This window comes from Pungitius pungitius, chromosome 3, assembly GCF_949316345.1.
Source record: "Pungitius pungitius chromosome 3, fPunPun2.1, whole genome shotgun sequence".
Taxonomy (NCBI): Eukaryota; Metazoa; Chordata; class Actinopteri; order Perciformes; family Gasterosteidae; genus Pungitius; species Pungitius pungitius.
The window spans coordinates 26,889,855-26,913,380 of NC_084902.1; the positions used below are offsets into that span (position 1 = coordinate 26,889,855).

General features: G+C 44.6%; 1 protein-coding gene across 2 annotated transcripts in view; it reads left to right on the forward strand.

Moving 5' to 3' along the window:
* Positions 1 to 23,526, forward strand: part of LOC119222819 (fibroblast growth factor 14-like) — a 37,722-nt gene that overhangs the window by 5,283 nt on the left and 8,913 nt on the right. The window contains exons 1-3 of one of the 2 annotated variants that reach the window (XM_037479746.2): positions 9,742 to 10,578; positions 15,977 to 16,087; positions 18,587 to 18,690. In XM_037479746.2, the coding sequence (XP_037335643.1) occupies positions 10,386 to 10,578; positions 15,977 to 16,087; positions 18,587 to 18,690 (408 nt within the window). In that variant the 5' untranslated portion in view covers positions 9,742 to 10,385. Of the gene's footprint in view, positions 1 to 9,741; positions 10,579 to 15,976; positions 16,088 to 18,586; positions 18,691 to 23,526 lie in introns of those variants that run through there. The other variant, XM_037479735.2, reaches the window with a different exon arrangement.

Here is a 23,526-nt window from a genome sequence, read left to right on the forward strand (position 1 = left end):
GGTGGCACATGATTGGTTGTGTTTCTTGCTTTTGTTCCTTTTCATACCGCGTTCCTCTTTCTCATTTAAGCTTGAAAGGCCGGACTCTCCTGTGATACACAAGCAGTGATATTAACTCTTCTGTGACACACTTACTCTGCAGTTTATGAACTCCCTCTTTGCATGTGTGAGGTGGCATTTAAAGGATGAAATGTATCAACTGTGATGGGACACACACACACCGACACTCAGCCACACAGCGAGAAAGCAAAGAAGGCCAGCGGTACGAGTTCTCACCAGCGACCTGCAGCCTGGCTCGTATAGATTGATAGCAGCCAGGACCATTCAGCTGTCACTTTCTCTTTTAATTAAAGAAAAGATACTGAATGGACTCTCTCCAGTGTGTTTACGCGTGACACACACAGCAGCCTGTGCTGAAATATGGACCTGCTGTAGATGGGGAGCAGGCAGCGTTTTGCTGACTCTGGATTTGTGGATGGTTTTTGTCGGAATTGCACTATTTAGTTAAAGTCCTCTGGGAAGACAGTGAGGGAGACTATTGTAAATATCAAAGTTGACTTTTACCTCAATTTCCATAACATGGAAGCCCATTCCCACTGAAAAAAGGTCCTGTAAGTCATAATTATGAGATAGTATCTCTTAATCAAGAGATATCGTATTATTTTGACTTAGCCAAGGCATAATTATAACTTAGCTAAGTCAAAATATGAGATTGTAGGTCAAAATAGTGATATAGTATCTCATAATTTACTTAGTTATCTCATTATTTTGACTTAGCTAAGTCATAATTATGAGATACTCATAAATCGGTCAGCATACGTCATCCCAATTGAGCTGGAAATGTTAATGCAAGCGCACGGCGAGTATGAACCCGTGATTAGAAAAAAAGCAACACCGCTACTGCAGCAAAAAACAGAAACAACGTTGGAGAAAACTGCTGCTCGGGTCAACGCTTAAGTTCCAATATTGTGTTGTCAGTTAATATTTAATGTACACACTAATCATTATCAATACGTTTTACTAATTCCCAGTGGGAACATTTTACACTCTGTTAGAATGCACTACACACAGGCTTGAAATATACACCCATGCTCATATTTAATCACAAGAATAATATCGCTGGTAAAAGCTGGTACAATGGTATTGAACCTATAATGTATTTTATTCAGGTGCATTCTGTGGAACTTCTCTTTAATGGCTCTCACTGGTTTGTGTCCAGGGAACAAACGTTTAAAAGACGAATCACACTTTTCCCACGGCTCTGCATACAGCAGCTTTACCAATATTCTCCACATCACCGATGTTGTAAAGGAAACTGCCCGTTGCAAATAAACGTAATACTACACAAAGAATGTGAATGTGACAACATGTCCGCGATGGGTGACGTTGAGGACGGATGAGGTTATGGACATATTTGATGGACATTTTTTAAAGATTTCGTCAAATGTTAACTGTTTGACTCGGGACTAAAGTAAGTGCTGTATTGTAAACAATTATGTTCTCAAGTAAATGTCATGTGAAATACTGTTACGTGGAAAGAAGATTAATATGGGCTGATGTTTTTGTCACCCCATCAACTTCCACTGGCACTCTGGAAAAAAATGGAGTGCTTTTCTGTCTAATAAGATTAGGGAAATTCGTTACAGATCTCTTTTTTATGAAACTGCAGCTTTATCATCAGTACACAATTTCACAAGCTATGATGATGCCAGATGCAATGCATGAATGACGCACACAGAAGATAGTTTAACCAACTCAATGTGACTCCTAAATGTGACTATATGTGCCAGTCGGAGGAGTCACTTAAGGGGTCTGCACACTCATGCCGCTGTCCATTGTCCTGAATGATTTTGACCGCAGGCTCTCCCAAACTGTATTACCTGACGTGTTCTCTGTCCATGGTGTTGCCGGTTATGGACAGTGGCAATGTAATCATTGTGACTTGTGTGCTGTTGTTGAACGGCCACTAGTCTCCTCTCAGAGGCTTTTACTGGCAGAAGGTTGTTTTTTATTTTTGGGATGATTGGGAATTTTTGCAAAACTTCATGATTATGAGATCCCCAAGTCCAAATAATGACATACTATCTCATTATTACGACTTAGTATCTCATAAATATGAGATAGTATCTGAAGTCTGTTAATGGTAACCTAGCCGAGCGTGTCCTCTTGTAGAAACCGCTGGAACCGTGTGACGGGAGTTTCAGGGTCGAGTCTCCTCCAGATGAACCTGCATCAGCATTATTTATTGTTAATACGTGTTGCTCAATGTCTGGTGTCCCATAGGGCGTGACCCAGATCTTCGCCCTTTATAACGCGTAAAGGCACACAGGACCTAAAATTGCCATTAAGGCAGCGTGTTAAATATTTTATTCAAAAGCTGGAGTACAGCACTGGGTATTGTGCATACTCGGATCTGTCTCTTTTTTTAATGTAAAAAACCCACACACAAACACAGTATGCATGCACAACACGGTTTATTTCAATTCATGGACACATCTTCCCATCAAAGACAGACATGCCATATGTTCTTCGATCCCTGCAAACAGAGTCAATTTGTCGGCCTCTCCCCATTTGTGCTTCTCACTTGCATGCTGCTACATTGTCCAAAAGTGATGAGATGACAGAATGCTGACACTCATAGTGCTGTGTGTCCTCTAAGGTCACATGCCGTTTTTGGTGCAGTACTCTAATATAATCCTTGGGTGTGCGTGAGAGACAGTGGACTCATTAGCTTATGTCCTCCTCGTCCAACACCCACCTAGTGTGCAGAAAAACAATTTTTTGACTTGCCTGTCCAATTTGCTCTGGTCTGATCCCGACGTGTGCGTCACACTTCACACGCTCACAAACTGTCGACTGATCGCGTCCTTCCACAAACACACACATCGCGATCACGCGGGTCATTTGGATGATCAAACCAAACTGATGCACTTTGTAGGTTCAAAAGACCCAGAAAAGATCCAGTATTTCCCCCAGGAGTTGGGTGACTCTATGCTCCATATAGGCATACTTTGTGCCAGTGGAATTACTTCCAACCAATCACGGTGAAAGTTAAGGCTTTGGGGGCCCCTGGGAGTTACAGCCTTTGAGGCTGTGTTTTTCCCAATCCAGTAATATATAGAAAACAAACATGGAGAAAACTGTTGTTTGAATAGAGAAACTTGTGCAACACAAGCAGGTTTAAATAAACGTTAAACCTGGAGAATATTCCTGAAAGTGACATTTATTAAATAGTCGTATTTTTGCTTGTTTTCAAACAACATTAATGACACTGTTGCAAGGCTCATTACAGTCTGTTCAGCATTGGAAACACTATAATTTTCTAAATGAAGCCACGAGTAAAAGTAAAAGTGTGTGTGTGTGTGTTTGGACGGCTCTCGCTCCAGGTTTCTGTCAGGAGAGAGTGGGTGCTGAGTGTTATTTTTCCAAGTGCACTTAAGATAAGCAGCAGGGCATCAATGGCTCCGCAAAGAAGTGTTTTCACGATAAGAAGTGACACAGACTCTCTCCGACTGATTAAATGTGTTTAATGTCAGAAGTATGCTGACTTAATACATCTCTCTCTGCCCTGCTAGGTTTCCATTTAAATTAGTAAAAATGCAAACGCATTCATCCAAGGGTCAACTAACTTGTTCCTCTACCATTATTTTTTGTATTTCTATTTAATTTAATAACCTGTTTTTTTTGTTTGTCATTTTTGTGAAACAATATGCCACAGAATATGTATATAAATGAACAAAGTAAATAAGATGTAATGATGAAAAAAGTAATATTAGTAACACAGCTTGGTTTGGCCTTGAGTTAATAACTTAAACAGTTACCTGACTGTAAAGTAAACCCTACTGACGATAAGCTCCCACTCTGTAACCTTGTTTCTTTATCTGTTCTCCACTTCTTTCCCCCGCAGCACCTCTCTCTCACACACACTCGAGCTGACTTTTAGTCTCTCCTTGTCTGCTTTAACCTTTTGCTTGATGACAGCCCTGCATGACATAATGGTCGGATCAGTCCCGCTCTCTGTTTGTGTCCTCGTCTGACACCGCGTTTGGGAGGGGCGGGGGGGTTTGGGGGGTACCAGGAGTTTTTTAAAAAGTGATCTTCCAGTAGAGTCCAACTGGCTGCAGTTAACAGGTGTGTGTGTGTGTGTTAAGTCATGGACTATGATTTTATCCTGAAGGTAGCAGAGAAGAGAATAAAGGCTGCTATGGGCAGAGCCGACCCAGGTAAGATGATCTTTACACTGGAAACAGCTGTGTGCATCTGTCCTGAAAGAGCAGGGCTATGATGCTTTACATCTGCAGAGAATCTTAAAAAAAAAGACTATAGGTGACTATTGACTTATATACACTTTGCTTTGGCTTCATCATGATGAGAACAATGTGACCTAAACACATATCACAAGTTCGGGAGTAAGTAAATTGTCTGAAGCAGTCTGAGAGGAGGCAAAACAAGAAGCCTTCTCACCTGATACAAATGCTTTTTATATTGTGTTTTAATGGTTAGCGCCAGTAATTAAGACTCTGATAAACTTAATTTAGAAGATTGGGATAAATTTCATGTCTTTTTAGTTTTAATTTTGAGCGACCTGTTACTCAGTCATCTCAAACCCATTAGCCGGTTCTCCCCGAGGTCCCAGGTAATGGATGCAGCCGTGAACTGCTGATCAAATCGCTGTTATCAAAGCTGTGTTTGGGTCTGCTGTGCTGCTCCTCGATCTGTTTTGCCGCACGATTTGGATTAAATGCCCTGGCGGGCTGAATGGGATCCTCCCATATCGTTGCTGAGAGGGATTACTCAACACACACGTCCATGTTCTGAATACAAGGTGCCTTTAATGCAGCAATGTGGGGAAAAGCGATTAGTCAGAGGTCTTTTCAGCCTCAATGTCAGTCTCAGAAAAGTGTTTACACCACAATTGGGCCTTCATACTCTGCCTGTTGTCATGTCAATCTATTATGTATACAACTTCTAACTGCTGTATCGCATCAAATTGAAGTTTTTATTGTTGATTTCTGGCATTGTTAGACTTCTCTTTGGTTCATACCCAGCAGAACCAGACACTCACAACTGACCACGACAATAAAGAAAAATCCTTTTCTACGCTCCACCAACCCTAACACCAACTGTGAGCCTCTTTGCACGGTGAGGTGTGAGGAATGACACCTTTTTTCCCACAACAAAATAACCAAAATTAAGTTATTGTTTCACTTTAGCTGCAGAGAACAATGAGCTTACGTCGTAGTTCAGTGTGTGTGTGTGTGTGTGTGGCACTTAAAACACTCACACTTTCCAAGTTTTATCTCTCTTTTACATCCGCCCACGGTAGTGTCCTATCCACTAGCCCATCCAAACTGCAGCTTTTGAAGATTTGTTGTCACTGTTTCTCTGTTTGCGACTAGATCAACAAAACATTCCAAACTCGTGATGAAATAGCTTAGAAATAATAAAAAAAACAAATCAGCCAAGTAAAATGTGGAGCCTTTTTTTGGTGATGCCAAAATGTTGTGACAGAGTTGCCAACACAATTGAATAAGAGACGTGACCGCCCGGTCGCCCCCGAGAGGCCGGCACTTTTCGGTGATGTCATCACTCATCAGAGGAGCGGCGGGCTTGGACTCGTGGTTTCGCTGAGATTTAACGAGCGCAGCTGCTTTGGGACAAAAAACATTTAATGCTAAGTGCTTTATAAGCCACATCACTGCAGCACACTATGCAGAGAGTAACTTTATTTATATCAATGGATGCCTTACATCCCTCTGACGATGGTCCAGTCTGCAGCATCCAAGCAATAGTCTGTACTTGAATGACGCTGTTGATTCGTGATCATACCCCAACTGTGTGAGTATGTATTTCCTTTTTTAAAATCTATTAAGAGAAGAAAGCATGACAAAGCTCTAGCTGCTTGCAGACAACTTTTCTCATATCTTTGAGGTTCTCAAACCTTTTAATTGCTCATTTGATACTCAAAGGTCAAACAACTCAATCTTTTTTCCCCCAGCCGATGCCAATACTTACCCGCCTCTCACAGCGGATACCAAAGGAATAACTGGTGATTTCACAACATGTTGTGTAACAATTTCTAAATCCCAGGACCAAAGTTGTCTGAGGTGCCGTCTAATAGATGTGCTACGAAACAGTTCAGAGGTGGACTCTGGTTTTCCTACATTCCATTTTCCCCGATATGAATGAACATATGTTCAATCCCTTTGCTGCACCAAACTCTTGCTTGAAGGATTTTGCCCTTCAGTCTCTGTCTTTATCGCTCCACCATCCTCACGGCCCCCCCTTCAACCCGCCCCTCCTCCGCCGTATTCTTCTGTATTTCTAACTTTTTGGGGGAAAAGATCCAGAGCAATTATGTAACCGCTCTGACGCGGTCGTCCTCCATTTTCAGCTGTTGTCATTTTAGTTAGAAAATTTTCACTGATCACACCATGTCCCGGTCAAGCAGCCACTTGTGACCTCTGACCTCTCTGTGAAAATCCCTCACAACACTCTGCTTTTAAAGTAGCGGTGAGAATGCGTCCCTTTCACATGACCACGGTCATGTGAAGAAAAAGGCCCGAACCTATCAAAATTGACTTTCCCTGTCAAGACTTCACACTCCGACCAAACGCAGCGGCCGTATTCAAAACAGCACTTACTGTGAAATGTACCCGTATCATGTGAGATCGACAATGTGTGAGGGGACTAAAAGCTATCAGTGGCATCGCGCTGGAGCGTCGGAAGTGCTTCATAGAGACGCCTTTACATCCACTGTTCACAGTAAAATAAACTACATTATTTCCATCATATAGTTCTCTTATACAACATCAGAAACTCCAAAAGAAAGCCTATGAGGAAAATCTCTTTCAGATTAATACTTAATGTTATTAAGTGACACTATTGAGGGGTTACATTGACTCGGCCTGCTATAACCGCTAATGGTAGCTAATGCTAGCTGTTTCTGTGACACGCGTGCCTGTGCGCTTTCGGACACAGAGACGATGTAAAGTTGTTCACTGGTCTTAAGTCAATGATGAGAAAAGAATGAGGGGAGTCAAGACACTAGAGGCAGCTGACCGATGTAAGAAAAGAGAGAGAGGGCTGGATGAATAATTCAGTAACGCCATTCCCTCTCCGCCTCCCCGCTGAGTTGGAGATGTTACAAGGAAAGGAGAATAGGGGACGAGATTGCACAAGGGAAAGGAAATGAGATGAGATCATTGGGATGAGATGAAGGTTAAAACGAGGAGATGAGAAAACTCCTCAGAGAAGAGACAAGGAAGTGAGAGTAAGACTTAAAGAAGAACTTGAAAGAAGTAGAGGAGATTAGGGGGGAGAAGTAGTTGTTTGTGTGTGAGCGAGAGAGACAGAGAGAGAAAGAGAGAGAGACACACACACACACACACACACACACACACACAAATCAAGACTAAGCAGAAAGTCAGAGACGCAGTACGACAACTGCAACTGACATTGTAGGTGTCTGTGTATGCGAGAGTGTGTGTTGTCGTCTCTGCATTCAGCAGGTGTCCTCTCTCTCTCTGTTTGGAGATCCACCTGCGTCACTAATCACTCGTTACCTAGGCAACAGTGGACTTCCCCGTGTCTGCGCTGCGCTCTGTGTGTGTGTGTGTGTGTGTGTGTGTGGGCGGGTGCCTGAGCGTGAATTATGACTCATGCTGCTCAGTTGAAAGCGGCTATCCTCACACTCCAGTCTGGGGAACACCCGCCCACATCTGTTAGAATCTATGTCTGCCCCCCCTCCCAATCCTCCCCATCCTCCCCTCCTTATCACCTCTTATCCTCGACGCTGCCGCACACCTCTTGCAGGTACGGCCCAGTGTGATGTTCCCTTCTGGCCCACTTTGACAGTTGGGAGCAGCCGTAGTCAACACAGGCAACCAAAGAGCGCCACCTAGGGAGACTTATTGATAAAATGACGCTGCGTTTGTACACGAACCAAACTGGTATCTTTTTGATGTGAATATATCATTTTGTGTTTCACATTTTGTATTTCAATTTTATTAAGGATCCCCATTAGTCTACACCGTAGTGGAGACTATTCTTTCTGGGGTCCAGGCAAAACATTGACATAAAATGCAACATGATCAATGTTGGGGAACAGAAACATACACTCAAAGAGCAACACAAGGCCCCGAGACGCACAGACAACAAAGAACCAGAACCACACAGTGATCTTCACCCTCCCACACGCCACATGATCCCTTGTTCTCTCAAGGGAGTCGAGCAGTTTGGCGTCCTCCTTTTTTCATGCTTGCACGAGGACAAATATTTTCAAATCAACTGTTGGGACGAGTTCGACTTGAGGGAATGGATGGTGGAGTAAGTGGGTGGATGAGGGAGGGGGTGCATAGATGTTTTCTTTTGAAGTTCAAGAGCTGTGTCACGCCTTCCTCTGATGCTATAAAAAGCAGCAGAGTAGATGAATTTTAATGTAAATTAAGCTTTGATTTATTCATAACTCCTTCACTTGGAGTGACCTGGATAAAACGTGCATGTACACACAACTCCCCATTCTTGCGTGCACACACACGCAGACATATCTTTTCTGCCAGCCGAGAGACGCTGGCTGCATAAGTGTCCATATCAGTCTGTGAAAATAGACCATAACCAGACCAAGTAAAGCAAAGTGATTCCTGATAAATATGATTTTGAAAAGGAGTCACACACACGTTAATCTTGTGCAGGGGTCCCACACGGCTGCTCATCATTACAAGGCATATTATTGATGTACAACCACTGTTAATTCAGTGAGCTCCTGTTGATGGGCTTGTGGTCTTTGAAACACTGTAGTGCCACCTAGTGGACGTGAGGAATGTGGCATGTGTGTGTAAATATATATATGTATATAATCTCCTGTGATGTGTTGAAGAAAACTGTGTGTGATGTCTCTGAGTGTGTTGCTGTGAATAACACACACACACACACACGCAGAGAAACAGAGTGTCTAAAAAGGGGCTGTTTGCTGTCCATGGTGCTGAAATCCTTTTTGTGTTTTGACTCTCTTCAGACATCATGAAGCCTCAAAGCGATATCCGACTTTTTTTTTAATCCCATAGGTTTCACTCGCTGCACTTAAGTCCTTTTTTGGTCCACACAACATTTATAGAAATACTTTAAAATTAATATAGGGCCGTCATTATGATATTTGAAATGTAATTAATACTGATGAAATACAGTTTGGATGCTACAAACTATGAGCACTAATATATTCATTTAAAAATAGTACTGTATTGTATTATAGTAGTATTGTATTGCCCTGTAATTATTTTTTTAAGCCTCCATGAATGCATCCTCATGTCAGTTCTTATCTGTAATGACCCAAATTAACACACACACACACATATCAGAACTGTCGCCACAATCAAATCAATTATTGGGATTGAAAGGGTTCATAAAAGTCGGAAATGACCTCTATCAGCACATTGATGACATATAACCTAGTAGACAATGAGATATCAGATATGCAGAGTTGCACTGACTGACAATGATAGAAATCGTTGAACTTTGGGGGCATGGGTTGAGTTAATAAAACATAGCACATCATAACATTTTCCGAAAATAATTAATAACTAATGATAAATAGTTATTTCAATGAGCTTTGATGCAGGTATCTTTTTTTAAATAAAATAGAATATTATAAATTGAATGATGAATATTGACCACTTGATGGCAGCAACAGGTAGCACAGAGATAGAAGATAGAAAGGAGAACACAGCAAATTGTCCACACTCTAAAAGGTTAAATTGTGTGTCTGTAGCGTGAGTCACTGTTATAGCCAATACAATCTATTTGACAAACTCGGATCTCGTCGAGCCTGCACTTTGAAAGGCAACCTGCCCTCTTTCCGGTGATGCGCTCGGTAACTCTCGGTAGTTTCACGCAGCTCGGAGCAGCTCGCGGCTGCACGCGCGCCTCGCGCTTCCGTCGGCGGATTATAGACGGACGTTTTCAAGAGGCTGGAATCGCTTTCTGAGACGTTGTGCTCCTCTTTTTTGTTTTTTTCCTCTCTTTCTGATTTTTTTTTTTTTTGTTGAACCATGGGGACAGAAACTGACATACCGGCTCCGGTAGAATCGGTTGGAGGAGCCGCTCATTGACAGCTGCAGGTGAAACGTGACGGACAGGTAACCCGCAAGTGGAAATAAACCAACGACCCGGAGAAAAATGATGACAGAAGATATGCTGTAACGCGGAGGTGTGTGCTCATTTCGGACTTTACCCGCCCCGTGGCTGAAGTATGGGGCCGTGATAGCCGGTAGACCGGAGACCGGAGGTTTCGTGTCTGGCTGCGTCCGCGCTCCGTCCCCTCCGGTGGACACAACCGAAGAGACTGGAGACACGGACGGAGACGGGGCTGTGTTTGTTTCGGCGGAGACATGGCAGCGGCCATCGCCAGCGGGTTGATCCGACAGAAGCGGCAGGCGAGGGAGCAGCACCAGCACCGGCCGACCCCCCACCGGCGGCGGAAGAGCCCCGGTAAGAAGCAGGGGCTGTGCAACGGGAACCTGGTGGACATCTTCTCCAAAGTCCGGATATTTGGCCTGAAGAAGAGGAGGCTACGGAGACAAGGTGTGGAAGGGGCGGGGGTGCACGCACGCACGCATGCACACAGACAGTCTCATGCAAGCCAGTGGATATGCGGGCGCGCGCTTCCGCGCACGTGTAGAAACGCACGCACTTTTTTACGCGCGACCACATTCACACACAAACGACATACGCATGTGCACGACCAGCCTGGTGCACCTCGCGCGCGCCCATACACGCGCACACAACCCAAAATGCACAAAACACAGCCAGACAAACTCGCCCTTCCCTCTTTTTCCTTTCTCTCTCTTTCTGGTGACACACACACACACACACATCGTGCGTGCACACGCACACTGCCATGTCTTGTAGTGCCCAATGGTCCAGTAGTTTCCAGGTACATGTATTATTGAAGCCATAGATTAGTCTGTCTGGTCTCTCTCTCTCTCTCTCTCTGTCTGTCTCTGTGCATCTCTACCTCGCTCTCTCATCTGCAGCTCATAATTCAGAAAGCTCCGTCACCACGGTCCGACTTTGCCTCAACAGAAGCATCATGTCGGACTCAACTGGCACCTTGCCCTTATTCTGAAATCCCACCCTGCTCCGATTTTCCCATTTGATTGTAAAACGGAAACGCGTTTTTTTTTCTTACAGGTTAAAAAGTCCAAATTTTCCACGTTTCGGACTCAAAGTTGGGCCAGACCTTCTTGCCGTCAGTGCGCAGATTTGATCAGGTGTGGTGGTGAATGCCGATCAGTAAGAGGAGCGTTCAATAGCAGGGGCGATAAGTGCCGCTGTAATCAATTGATTGTATGAAAAAGCAGCAGGTGCCGGAGTGTGGAGGGCAGGATGAAGGGAGGAGAGAAAGAGGCAGGAGACAAGATGAGGGGCAGAGGAGGAGATGGAGGAGAGGCGAATGTGAGGCGTCATGTTGGTGGGGATTGGTTTCCACCAGTTTGGTCCGATTAGTGATGGGGGAGAGGCAAATCAAAGGTCCTCACCTCCTCCTTTTCTTCCCTCCATTTTTCTTTTTGTCACCTCTTCTCGCTTCAGTGGCTCTTTCCTTATTGTCCTTCTTCCCTTCGACAACAACCTCTCTCCCTTTTCCCCACCTTCTCTTCCCCTTAGATGTTCTCATCCCTCTTTGCTTCTTTTCCTTCCTTGTTCCCTACAGGAGGAAATGTCAAACCGCTTCCTCTCCTCGTCCTTAGTTCCACTGAATATCTACCTTTTTTACCCTTATTGTCATCCGTCGTTTCTTCTGCGTCTCCTTCTGCCCCCCTACCCCATAACCTCCTTTTGACCCTTCTTATCGTATCCGCCATCTCTATTTCGTAGATCTACAGCCTCCTCTCCTCATTTCTCCTCTTACCCTTTTCATATGTCTTATTCTTCCCATGTATCACCTCATTCCTCAGCTCCACCATCTTCTCTTCCTTATTTCCTTTCTGTCACATTTCTCTCCTATACCTTAGATCCTTTCATCCCCTCCTACAGCTTCATTTCCTGTTTTTTCCCTCTGTCCTCTCTTTCTGCCTCTTTTTTAATTTCTTTGCTTCTGTCCCTCTACCCCCCCCCCCTCCCCATCACCTTTTTTTCCTTCTTCTCTCATCCTCCTCTCCACCTTCTCCACCCAATTATCCCTACATTCCTCTGATCTTTTCATCCTTCCTTCCAGCCTCATTGTACTTTTTTCCCTCCCTCTTTTCCCATCACTCCCTCCTCTTGTGTTCCCAGCTGTGAGAGCTGCTGGTAAAAGCTTGGCAATGTCCACAATGTGTTCTGTCTGTGTGTGTGTGTGTGTGAGAGAGGGAGAGAAATGCCAACATCGCCGACTGTCTTCCAGAGGTTCTGTGAAGGAGAGACAAAATGATCTGCGGACATCACAACTTGGTCCAACCTGCGTGTTGGAGCTGTTTTTTGGTCCAACACGCAGGTTGCTATTGCTGCTATTGAACGCTCTAACTCAAGCTTAAAACTGTATTTTTATTCAAATGTGATATCAGTCCACTCCTGACATGATGGAGGCTCCTTCTTGTCCACGGCTTGTCTCGCTGTGTTACCATTAAGGGGACGGTTTCCGGCACTGGTGTGGGAGGACCGTATTTAAATCCGCCTTTAGGAGATGCCACTGCACCTATAGCTGCCTTATCAGTCCGACTCTCAGGGGAGGATTTGATTGTGACAGGATGAACACGAGTTCCCCGCCAAATTAAAAGATAATCCATTGCCACAAAATCAGGCCGCCTTATGAATTTCCGTCGACTGAGTCTCGACACCAGCCATTTACATGCCGCCACGAAAGGCTCCTGTAATATATCCATATCAGACGGGTTATGAGCCAACAGATGGATGAATGCAAAGCTGGGCTGGAAGGCACACTCTCCTCTGCGCCTCCAGGTCTAATTCAGCAACATCTTTTGACACGGTCTTCGAACATGAACACTGAAATATAAATGACGTGACGAGTTCTGGAAGAAAGATAACAGACAATAAATTACATCTGCAACCGAGAGCCACAAAGCAGAGAGAAACATCCCGGCCGTCCGGTGGAATGTTGTTTACTCAATGCAAACGGTTCCATGGCGCTCACAGCAAACAGAACCCAGTTAAAGAGAGGAGGTGTGTGTGTGTCTTCGGGGACGTAATAAGTCATTCATTTCATCATCGATTAACATTATCAAAAATGCTTTTGATTAGCCTATAATGTGAGTTGTGCTCTTCCAGGCACCTGGAACTTTGACTTGATAACATACACTGTCACCTCAGTTTGCATCACGCATAGTAATAAGCAGGTGTGGAGAATCGGTTGGATGAAATGGCTGCTTTCACTTGCTGCTCGGGAGTTCTTCATTCGGGGGGGCGCTGCTCGGTGAGATGGTGTGCAGTGAAGAGAGCGAGAGAGAGAGAGAGATGGTCTTTAATGCATTGCATGCATTGTGAGATGCCCATGTTGGTATTTTAAACACTATATTTAGACTCAGACTGGAGCGAATTAACAGACAATGTCAGAATCAGCCGGGACATGATGATGAAAATGTCGCTGTGTGTGTGTGTGTGTGTGTGTGTGTGTGTGTGTGAGTGTTTGTGTGTGTGTGTCTGTGTGGATTGGGGAATACCCTTCCACCGGAACAGTCTGGAATCACAAAGCAGTTGCCAAGGCAACGCGACAATGGGAATTTCCCTAGTAACAGACACAATGTGGAGACACCACAGGAAAAGTGGGAATATCACCTTGACGACGCGTCACTGTGGCAACGGGCTGGGCACGTCGGGTCGGAAGTGAGCGGCGGGATAACTGGCCGCTGTGTGCTCGGAGAGACACGTAAATAGAAGACGAGACGGAGGTCCCCTGTGGAGAATTATTGATCTTTCATCCGTTACAGCCGGGAGTTGTGCCAAAACCAACAATAAGAGCATTTGAGTCGGTAATTTGACTCACAATAGGCCTGAACTATGTGATTGAAAATCTATACCCAAGATAAGTCATATCGCTTAAGATTAATAGATCCTTTCATGCGTTGCTTCAATTCTAACATTTGCCCTAATCAATACAATATCACAGGTCCTGGATTAGACTGTGAGTTGATTGGTTTAGCCTGTGGTTAGTTGTTGTTTTCGATTCTGTGGATTTCAGAGTTTATTAAACCGAGTTAATCAAAGTTAATGAATATCTATGTTATAATCTATCTATGATTGTCCAGGCCTAAATTCTATCAACTTACAGCGGTATCTTACTGCGGGAAACATACATACACACAAGACACATCTGTAAATTCAAAGCCAGACAGAAAAGAACACTCTCCTTCAAATGAACACGTGTTACAATGTATAGAACTTCATAGGCTTCAAAAGGAAAAAAAAAACCAATGGCCAATAAAATGCATTTCAGCAGTGCTTTCTGGCCGTTCGTCGGACAAACCGGCACACTGAGATTGATACGTGATTGACTTCAGTCGGCCCGCTGTGTGCGCTGATTTGTGTTCTGTGACAGACGGGCGCTGGGCAGGTAAACTGTGAACCATTAAGCAGCGAGAAATATCACAGCTGTCAGGCGGAACGACGTTAACCCAACGCATGAAAGTACAGAATGTTCCGTGTGACAAGGAAAGAATAAAAGCGATCTCTGCATATATAATAATGTATGTAATAAACCAAAGAAATACAGTAAATCCAAACAAAAGGAGCACGGAGACAATAATAATCAATCAAACGCGTCCAAATTCCTATTTTCGTGGCCCTCCTCGAGCGGGGGGGGGCGGGCGGCATCAGGTGGCTGTCTGTGTGGTCCGGCTGAGTTTTCTCGCTGGCCGCAGCACACCTCAGGCAGCGGGGAGAGCACCGCCACTTCTGTCTGTTTGAGTGGCGGCTGCAAGCTTCACAGGCCCCTCGTCCCCCGCCTCTCCCCCCGCTGCACAAGATGGATCCTCCGCGAAGATGGAAAACACCCCAGTCTCTCCCCCTCTCCCTCTCTCTGTCTCACATACGCTCTCCCCCAAAAAACTGGGTCAGTCTTTGCCTCGTTTCTGTCTCCGTGCATTAGGTTGTAGCTTTTCACTGATTCATTCTGAACACACACATTTTCTAAGGGGGATTCCCGCCCCACTTCAAGTTCTCAGGGTGTTTTCGCAGAGGGAGAAAGGGGTGTAGCCACACACAAAATAGGTGTGTGTGTGTGAGGAGCCGTAGGAAATAATTGGGTACACCTACCAACGTGAGTGTGAGAGAGTAGTGAGGGTAGAATGGAACAAAAGCCTGACTGGATTTGTGCGACTTTTATGCCCCTTAATGCAGATGGTGAGCCTCTGCTCGGTCCCTCCTGCTCTCTGTTTCTCTCTCGACGTCTTCATCCAGCGACTCGGTGGCTCTTCGCCCCATGGCGCCTTCCCTTTGCTACTCTCTTTCTGCTGAATCAGTGATTGTGTTGTTTATATTACAGATATGGTGCTTCGGGTGCAGAGAAACCACGTTTTAATAAGGGGAATCATACCCACCAACCAATGTATCACTCGATGGACAAACAGTAAACTGAATATGGGAAATACAAAGCCGGCGTGAAGTTGCTGTGCGCCATCAGAGGTTTTTCGGGAATAATTCATCAGTGTTATTCAAGTGGAACGATGACCACGAAGGAAGGATTAGTCCAAGAATCCTGTAATGGATTGGATGTGCCCGACTAGTCTCTCCACAGGAAATCCCCCGAGATGCATCCGTTCGCATGGGGTCGCATTGTTCTTTAATGCCAAACTGCAGTGTGTCTCAAATGTGCCCCGCAGGAGATGTGCAGAAAATGATTTATGGGTATGCATTCGCAGATAAATCATTTTTTCCAAGATGACAAAACTCATCATTCTTTCATCATTTCTTGGTTCGTTATTCATCTGATTCGACGGTGGGCTCTTCTCACTCTTCTTCTCCCTGTGTGTTTGTCTGTGTCGTGTAGAACCACAGCTGAAGGGCATAGTGACCAGGTTGTTCTGCAGGCAGGGCTTCTATCTCCAGATGGGCCAAGATGGAAGCATGGACGGGACCAAAGACGACAGCACCAACTCCTGTAAGAGGACACACACACACACACTGATAGATAGCACACACACGGCACAGATGCTGCAGATGGACGGCTTGTTGATTTAATGTTCTGATGCGCTAGGCTGAGAGAAAATCAAATGCTAATCAGTAATTGCGCTTGTCCAAAGAGCTGTCGCAACGTTGGCCGGAGCGTCCCGCTTGTTTACCACGATTTATTATGTTTTACTCATCAGTTTTTGGCAAACGTCTTTGCTCCCATCCATCTTCAAAGCCGCTTATCCTTCACACAGTGTCGTGGAAGAGGGCGAGGGGGAGGGGGCGAGGGGGGGGGGGACTGGAGTCAATCCCAGCTGACGTTGGGCGAGAGACGGGTACACCCTGGACTGGTCACCAGCAGGGCTGACACGGAGAAAATCAACCATGCACAAACCTACCATTTTTCTTTTGTTTTTTTGTGTCATCAAACTGAATTCCCTGCAGCTCGCCCTTCTCTCTCTTTTTCATTTTTCTTTTTAAGTCAGTCAAGGCAGAGGGGAGGGACATCAGTGACATCTCCCTTAAGCATTTGAAAGAGGGGTTGTTTGCATCTCCAATCAGCTGGTTGCTTACATGTATGTTAATACATCTGGCGTGGGAGGGGTTTAGAGACTGATATCCATGCAGGATGATCACTTTCAGGTGTGCCCCTCACCTCAGAAAACTGTTGACGTGGGTTGGTAGGGGGGCATTTCCACGTCCCCTTGATTAATGACGTCCCAGGTGAAATCAGCCTTTGATTAGAGGGAACCAGCATTTGGTCTCAAATGGCACGTCCATCTTCCCGGCCTTCATTACAGGGCATTGTTCGGTTATGTTATGATGACACAATAATATCACTGTTTTTTTTAAAATTAATTTAAGTCAACCACTTCAGTTTGCTAGCTGGTGAGGGAAACAAGCAGTACCTTTTGATTTAACTGATCCCAAAATCCCTGATCGCACTTCTCTCATTCCATCGTCCTTTCAGAGAGGCCGGCAACCTTCAAAGTGTTACACTGTAGCTATAGACAATTATTAAGAGACAAGTGTGTTGAGACTACCTGATATTCGACACATGAATGGGTTAGTTGTATAAGCAAATATTCTGAAATAAAATTATTATTCTAAATAAGAATCGTTAAGAGTGGATGATCAAGTATAACTCAAGGTTGCTTTTAGAAGAACACAGTGTAGATGAATTCTGAAAATATTTGCCGTGGTACGGATCAAATTCCCTTCATCTCCTTCATTGTGTCCAAGTGGAGGCAGAAAGGAGGAAGACATTTCAAAAAGTGTATTTCCACACACTGCAGTATAAAAAAAGCCGCTGTTTAGAATTCAACACATTTAAAAAATATATTCATTTCATGCTATGGTTTTAAATTGACTCTTTGATGTTAAGAAGCATTTGGGTTAAAGGGTTGTCAAAGAGTTTCAACAACCCTCAAAACGTCACAACTAGTAGTCAACAAATAACTTTGCGATAGAACTGTGTAAAACACAGTTTTACTTCCTATTTCAACTTCAAAGTAAACCATTTCTGTCACTGAAAAGCTGCCCGTCACAGCCTCCAGACACCAGAAAGGAACACAGGGTTAATATCTCGGAATGGGAGCAAATTTAAAAGGAAACGGGACCCTACGGGTTTTATGGGAAGTGCACAAAAACAGCAGTGTCACCGGCGATGTCCTTTGGAGGAGCCGCCCGAGGCTGTGATCAGCCGTTCAGCAATCGACTGATGCTCTTCAAAATGACGCAGAGAGCACCGCTGTGGTCCTCAACAACATGAACAAGAATAGGCCCGTGTTTAAATGTTAGGGGAAACAATTATTAAAAAAAACCTTGTGCAGGAATAATTTCATCTTTTCTGCATGTAGAGTTGTGATAAGGTCATCAGAAGAACAAACTTGAATATGACCACTTGTATTTTTGCACAGGCAGTCTGTCGGACCTCAATGGATGAGGAAGTAAAGTCAATGTCAACAAAAAATTCAAGGGTCACGTTACATAACGTTATTATTGATGAATTATAGTAAAATGCGGCACACTTGGCACATTCGACTAAAATGAAATAACCTAGTAGCGTCCTGGGGTAATGATCTAGTTCTTAATTTAAGATGCAGAATACTTTAATTGTAAATCCTCCAGCTACAGAGACAAATTATCCCTGGGGTCTTGGAGGAGAGCATGTTTTATTTAAAGCGGTGGCCTGAATGTTTGCTCAATGTTCTGCGATGCTCTGACTTTAAAAGCCCTGCTGGTAGCCCCCGCCCCTCACCGGCCTCACCCTCCCCACCCTCCCCACCCTCCTCACCCTCCTCATCCTCCTCACCCCCCTCACCCTCCTCCGAAGGCCGAGCTGCTTCGTCACTTCTTCACCTCGCCGTGAACTGAACGAGCTGACTGAGCAACAGACCAGCTGACATCTTGGCTCTCGGGAGGCGCTGCGCTTTCGAGGAAAGAGAAACACGCACTGAAACTTCCGTCTGTCTGTTTCTGCCCTCAGCTCTGTTTAACTTAATTCCCGTGGGTCTGAGAGTCGTGGCCATCCAATCAGTCAAGACCGGCCTCTACATCGCCATGAACGGAGAGGGTCACCTCTACTCGTCGGTGAGGATGCACACACACACACACACACACACACACACACACACGGACACGTGCAGCATACCAGCTTGGACACACACGGGTAAAAAATCCCAGATGGACAAAGTCCACAAGACATTTTGTTTCACGTCTGTCTGGGCCGAGCATCATTTTTGTTTATTTGTACATTTTTCTTCTGCTGAGGGCTTAATGCTTCTTTCTGTAAAGCGACGGGGCTTAATTGCCAACCATGTGTTGCTCATCCAGGTCCCGAGTGTTTGGTCTTAAGCTGTGGTAATTATTTGCTGGAGACAAATGGAAGTGTCAGCCTGTTCTGACAAATCTCTGGTCATTTTTATTAAGACTTTACCTTATCCACTGGAGTAAGGACCAATAAGGCTTACAGTGACTCAGGAAGCTGTGTCTGTTGGTGTTAGCGGTCAAATGCAAAATGCAAAAAAATTGTCATTTTCTCTAATCTTATTTTCTTAGTAATCATTAAATTTCTCTTTTTGTTGGGATAGTGAATAAACACAACTTCCAACAGCCAAAATGGACCCTTTGGAATGGATAGTTTTATACAGATAAACAATGTACAGATATCCAGGAAACCATCATAACTATTTCTTTTTTTTAAACAAAGCAACATTTCCCTCTTTCGCAACCATGAATTACTGCCGTCTGGAAACCGCTTTTGTGCTGATATAAACGGACCATTGGCCCGGTTAACGTGACACGCTCATCCCACCGTGCTGCTCAAAAGAACCACGGGTGGCTTTTAGTTCAACTCCCCTCAGTTAGCCGCTGCACACACCCTCACATCCACCGCGTCCGTCTGCAGAGCCTCTTCTGCTCCGCCTGCAGGACGCCACGCTGAGCAAAATGAGGCAAAGTGGATTTCTCCCCTCAAGTAGCAGTTACACACAACTCGGAACCGCATGTGACGTCACTTACATTTAAGCTTCGATTTGAGGGAGAGTCGAAGCATGCATGATACAATAAAAGCTTCTTTTCACGTCAAAAGACAAAACCGGTGCAGACAGACAGAGACGATTTGCTTTTGATGGGTCAGATTATGGATAAGTATGCTTCAAGTAAGCATGCTTTATTCAAACTCCAGAAGCTTTATTTTACTATAGTAGGAAAAGGAAAACCACTTAATCACCAGCTAAATTAGTAAACCGTTTGGCATTAGAAAGGCACATACGCAACAATATGGAAGACACCGTGAGAGAGAGGGACCAGGGAGGTGGTGAGGAGCGAGGGGAGGGGAAGGGAAGGGAGGTGGCGAAGGAGCGGCCGGCTGCTCGGAGATCTGCTTGAGTGGAATATGAATTATTTCCATGCTGACTCTTCAGAGAGCGCTCGCACTCTTTCACCGGCGTCTGTTCTCGCTGACATCCTCCCTCTTTTCTCCCCTTTACTTCTTTTTTTGGGGCGGAGATGACGGGAGCCAGAGCGCAGAGGAAAGGAGGCGACTGGAGGAAAGGGGAGGTGATGGCGAGAGGGGACAGGGGGAGTAGAGCTGGAAGGAGAGGGCGAGGAGATGAAAGGGGAATGAAAGAGGTGTGATAGGGATAAAGGCGAGGCCAGGACCAATCATGGAAGACGAGGCAGAGGAAGACGCAAAGATGGTGACGGCAAAGGGACGAGAGGAGGAGAGACACAAGAGATCTGTGCTGCTCTGCTGGGTTTTCTCAGCCTGTCACTGAAAGTCACAGATGCATGAGGGCTTCCTGTAAATAATTGAAGAGGGGGAGCCCCCCCCCCCCCCTTCCAGCACACACACACACACACACACACACATACACACAGATTTCCCCTCCTCAAACGACGTTGTGGGCAAAGTTGGGCTTGTGTGATCACTCTCCAGACCTGCGGCAGCTACAAAATAACAAAAAGCACACAAGGTCTAATTCCTCGTGATGTCATCGCTGCCCAATGTTTCATTGGCTGCCGCAAAGGTCGCTGCGGGGGCAGTGAGCGGCGAGGACAGCGCCCTGAGGAGGTATTCATTATACGCCATGTTTAGTTAGTGTGTCGGTGTCAGTCGATATAAATCAGATATGAGATATTACAAGCTGACTTTTTTCTTTTGTAAAAACTTAAAATGAACAAATAACTCAATGCTCCCGGTACAAACACGGGTTCTTTTCCTTAATTTGGGACATCTCCCAGTGAAGTCTTTTCTCTCGGCTTGTTCCTAAATTAACGACGCTGTACTCCCGACAACATTCTTTATCCTCTTGTTGCAAATTGTTAATGATATGCTGCAAACTTTGTTATACATGGTAGGATTTATTAATCCAAGGTCCTGAGCATCTGGCGATGTGCATTAGTGTGTGTTTGTGTGTGTACGCACGTGTGTGTTGAGGGTTTTGGGTGCGTGTGACTAACAGATGGCACAGTGTGCAATGAGCTGCTATGTGATAATTATGGTGCATGCTGGGGAAAGTGGGAAGAAAAAAGTGGCGATGAGTTTGCGATTGTGTGTGTGTGTTTGTAAGTGAGACTTGTAGGGACAAGTGTGGGTGCAAACGTGTGTGTGTGTGAAAGAGACAGAGAGTGTTAGGTGTAGATTTCAAGATGTCAGCTGAGTGGTGAAAGAGGAAATTGACTTTGACACGTCTCTTGCCGCGCACCTCCATCACCGCTCCGCCTACCTTTGTTATTATCGTCTCCTCCATCTTCTTCTGCTGCTTCTCCGTGCGTAGGATGAAAAGCAAAAATTATGATGCAAAGGATTTAGGTACATAGAATCCTGTTTCCGTACCGCTACAACTTAATACACCATTTAATTTGTAGGGGAGGCAGAATAATTTTGCTCCTCCATAAAACCTCTAAGTCCCTTTGAGGGATATCAGAAGGTTAAGTGTGAGTCAGAAATTTAGCAGCATGGATCCAATGGCCATAAAAATAATATCAATCCATCCTGCAAAACTAAAAATGAGCCCGTCACTTTGAGAGCAAACAAACAGTGTTGCTGTGGAGAGGTCGAGTCGACCAGATGAAAAACATGAAAAAAGGTTTTTTACCAAACAATATGGTAGCATATTAAATCTCTGTCTTATGACCATGAGAGATACATTAAAAATGACGCAGTCTGAAACCAAAACATATTCAGTTCACTATCACATAACAAAAATGAACCTGAAAGCAGAGAATATTTGACATATCTTTTTAAAAATGATTTGGAATAGCACGAATCCATTCATACTAACAAGGAGACCCGTCCTTCCATTTTTTGTTTCACCTTCACCTGTACCCCTATTCCCTTTCCTCCTGAGCTGCAGCATATTTTTCACATCCGGATTTTTTCAACACACAAGTGTGTGTGTGTGTGTGTGTGCACGCGTGGCGGTACGTAGGCGTAGGCGCGTGCTTGCCTTCACACAGCACTCAGGCCAAGTGAGTCTTGTGATATCAACATCCGGAGAGATGAGCAGGACGACGAGTGGAAGAGAGAATACATGTCATTGCCTTGTGATTGGTGACACACACACACACACACACACATCCTCTGGTGACAGGAGGATGAATTAGAGGACTCCATGCTGTGCATCATGTGATCAAGAAGTCGCACTGAAATAGAAGTTTTGGGACTCTCGTCGCGCTGGTTTGACTCGATGGATCCATGCATCCGGAAATCTGAACATATTAAAGAACCGCACACTGACACATTCACTTTCAGGAAGACCTGAAGGAAGGCTTTACATTCTTTCCCAAAAATCTCCGTCCGGTTTGGACACAAACCCGTGGAAGAGACTTGCATGAATTCATTGACAAAGAACTAACAGACACCGGACCTGACGTGAACCACCAAATCCATAATTAAACCCGATGCTCAAGCAGTCGACCTCAACAGGCTGCAGACAAGCCCAAAAGTGCAGCAGTAGGCTAATAACATCCTTAATCCCCAAATAATCTGTTGATGAGCTTCAAGGACTCATTAACGGAGATAATTGAAAGTCCTATTTCAAAAGGTCCAGAACAGGTAGAGGAAAAAAAAAAAAACCTTGGCCACACAAAAAACTCAGGATTTTCCGCTGTGTGTGTAACAGAAGCAACAGAACCCCGACTCGGTGTCAGCGCAGTTTAAAAAACGAAAGCCCGCATTCACGAGACGCCATTTCTCGTCCTGAAGGAGAGCCAAATCGTTTTTCGTAAGTGTATTTGGACCAGGTGTGCAGGTGTGGAGAGGCTGAGAGGAACACCGTGAACGATGCCGTGATTGGAGTCGGATTGATGCTTTGACTCCAGTCCCCCCCCCCCCCACACACACACACACACCTCCCCAAGTGCCCACGTTGCTTCTGGTTTCATGTGTCGACACTTTTCCTTCCCCTCTTCCTTCTTCTCTGTGGTTTTTCTTTTCTTTAGAATGATTTGTTTACCCCCAATTCTCCTGGGTAATTAGTGCTGTGATAATAACTGGTGTTGGAAACAAACGCACTCAGTCGCTGAGCAGCACACAGAAGCAAACACATATATTTATATATTTGTGTGTGTGTATATATATATATATATATAAAAATAGAGAGATTGGGATGAAAAACAACATCCTTGAGCTTAGTCGCATTAAGCAATGCTACAAGTAGAGCAAGTGTAAATTGGAACAATGCTTCCTCAAATTTATGAATAATGAAACTGCAGTGTTATTCCTTTAATTAAACACATTGCTATGGAGGTTAAAGATAAAATAAGTAATCTGGGTTTGGTGATAATTCATTACTGCCATTAATTAACTTGTGTAGATATGATCACACTTTGTTATAGTTTCAGATAATTTAGTCAGAGTTGATGATGAACGATATTTCCTATTAAAAGTCAGTCAATACATTGTTTATCAGTCATTTGGAA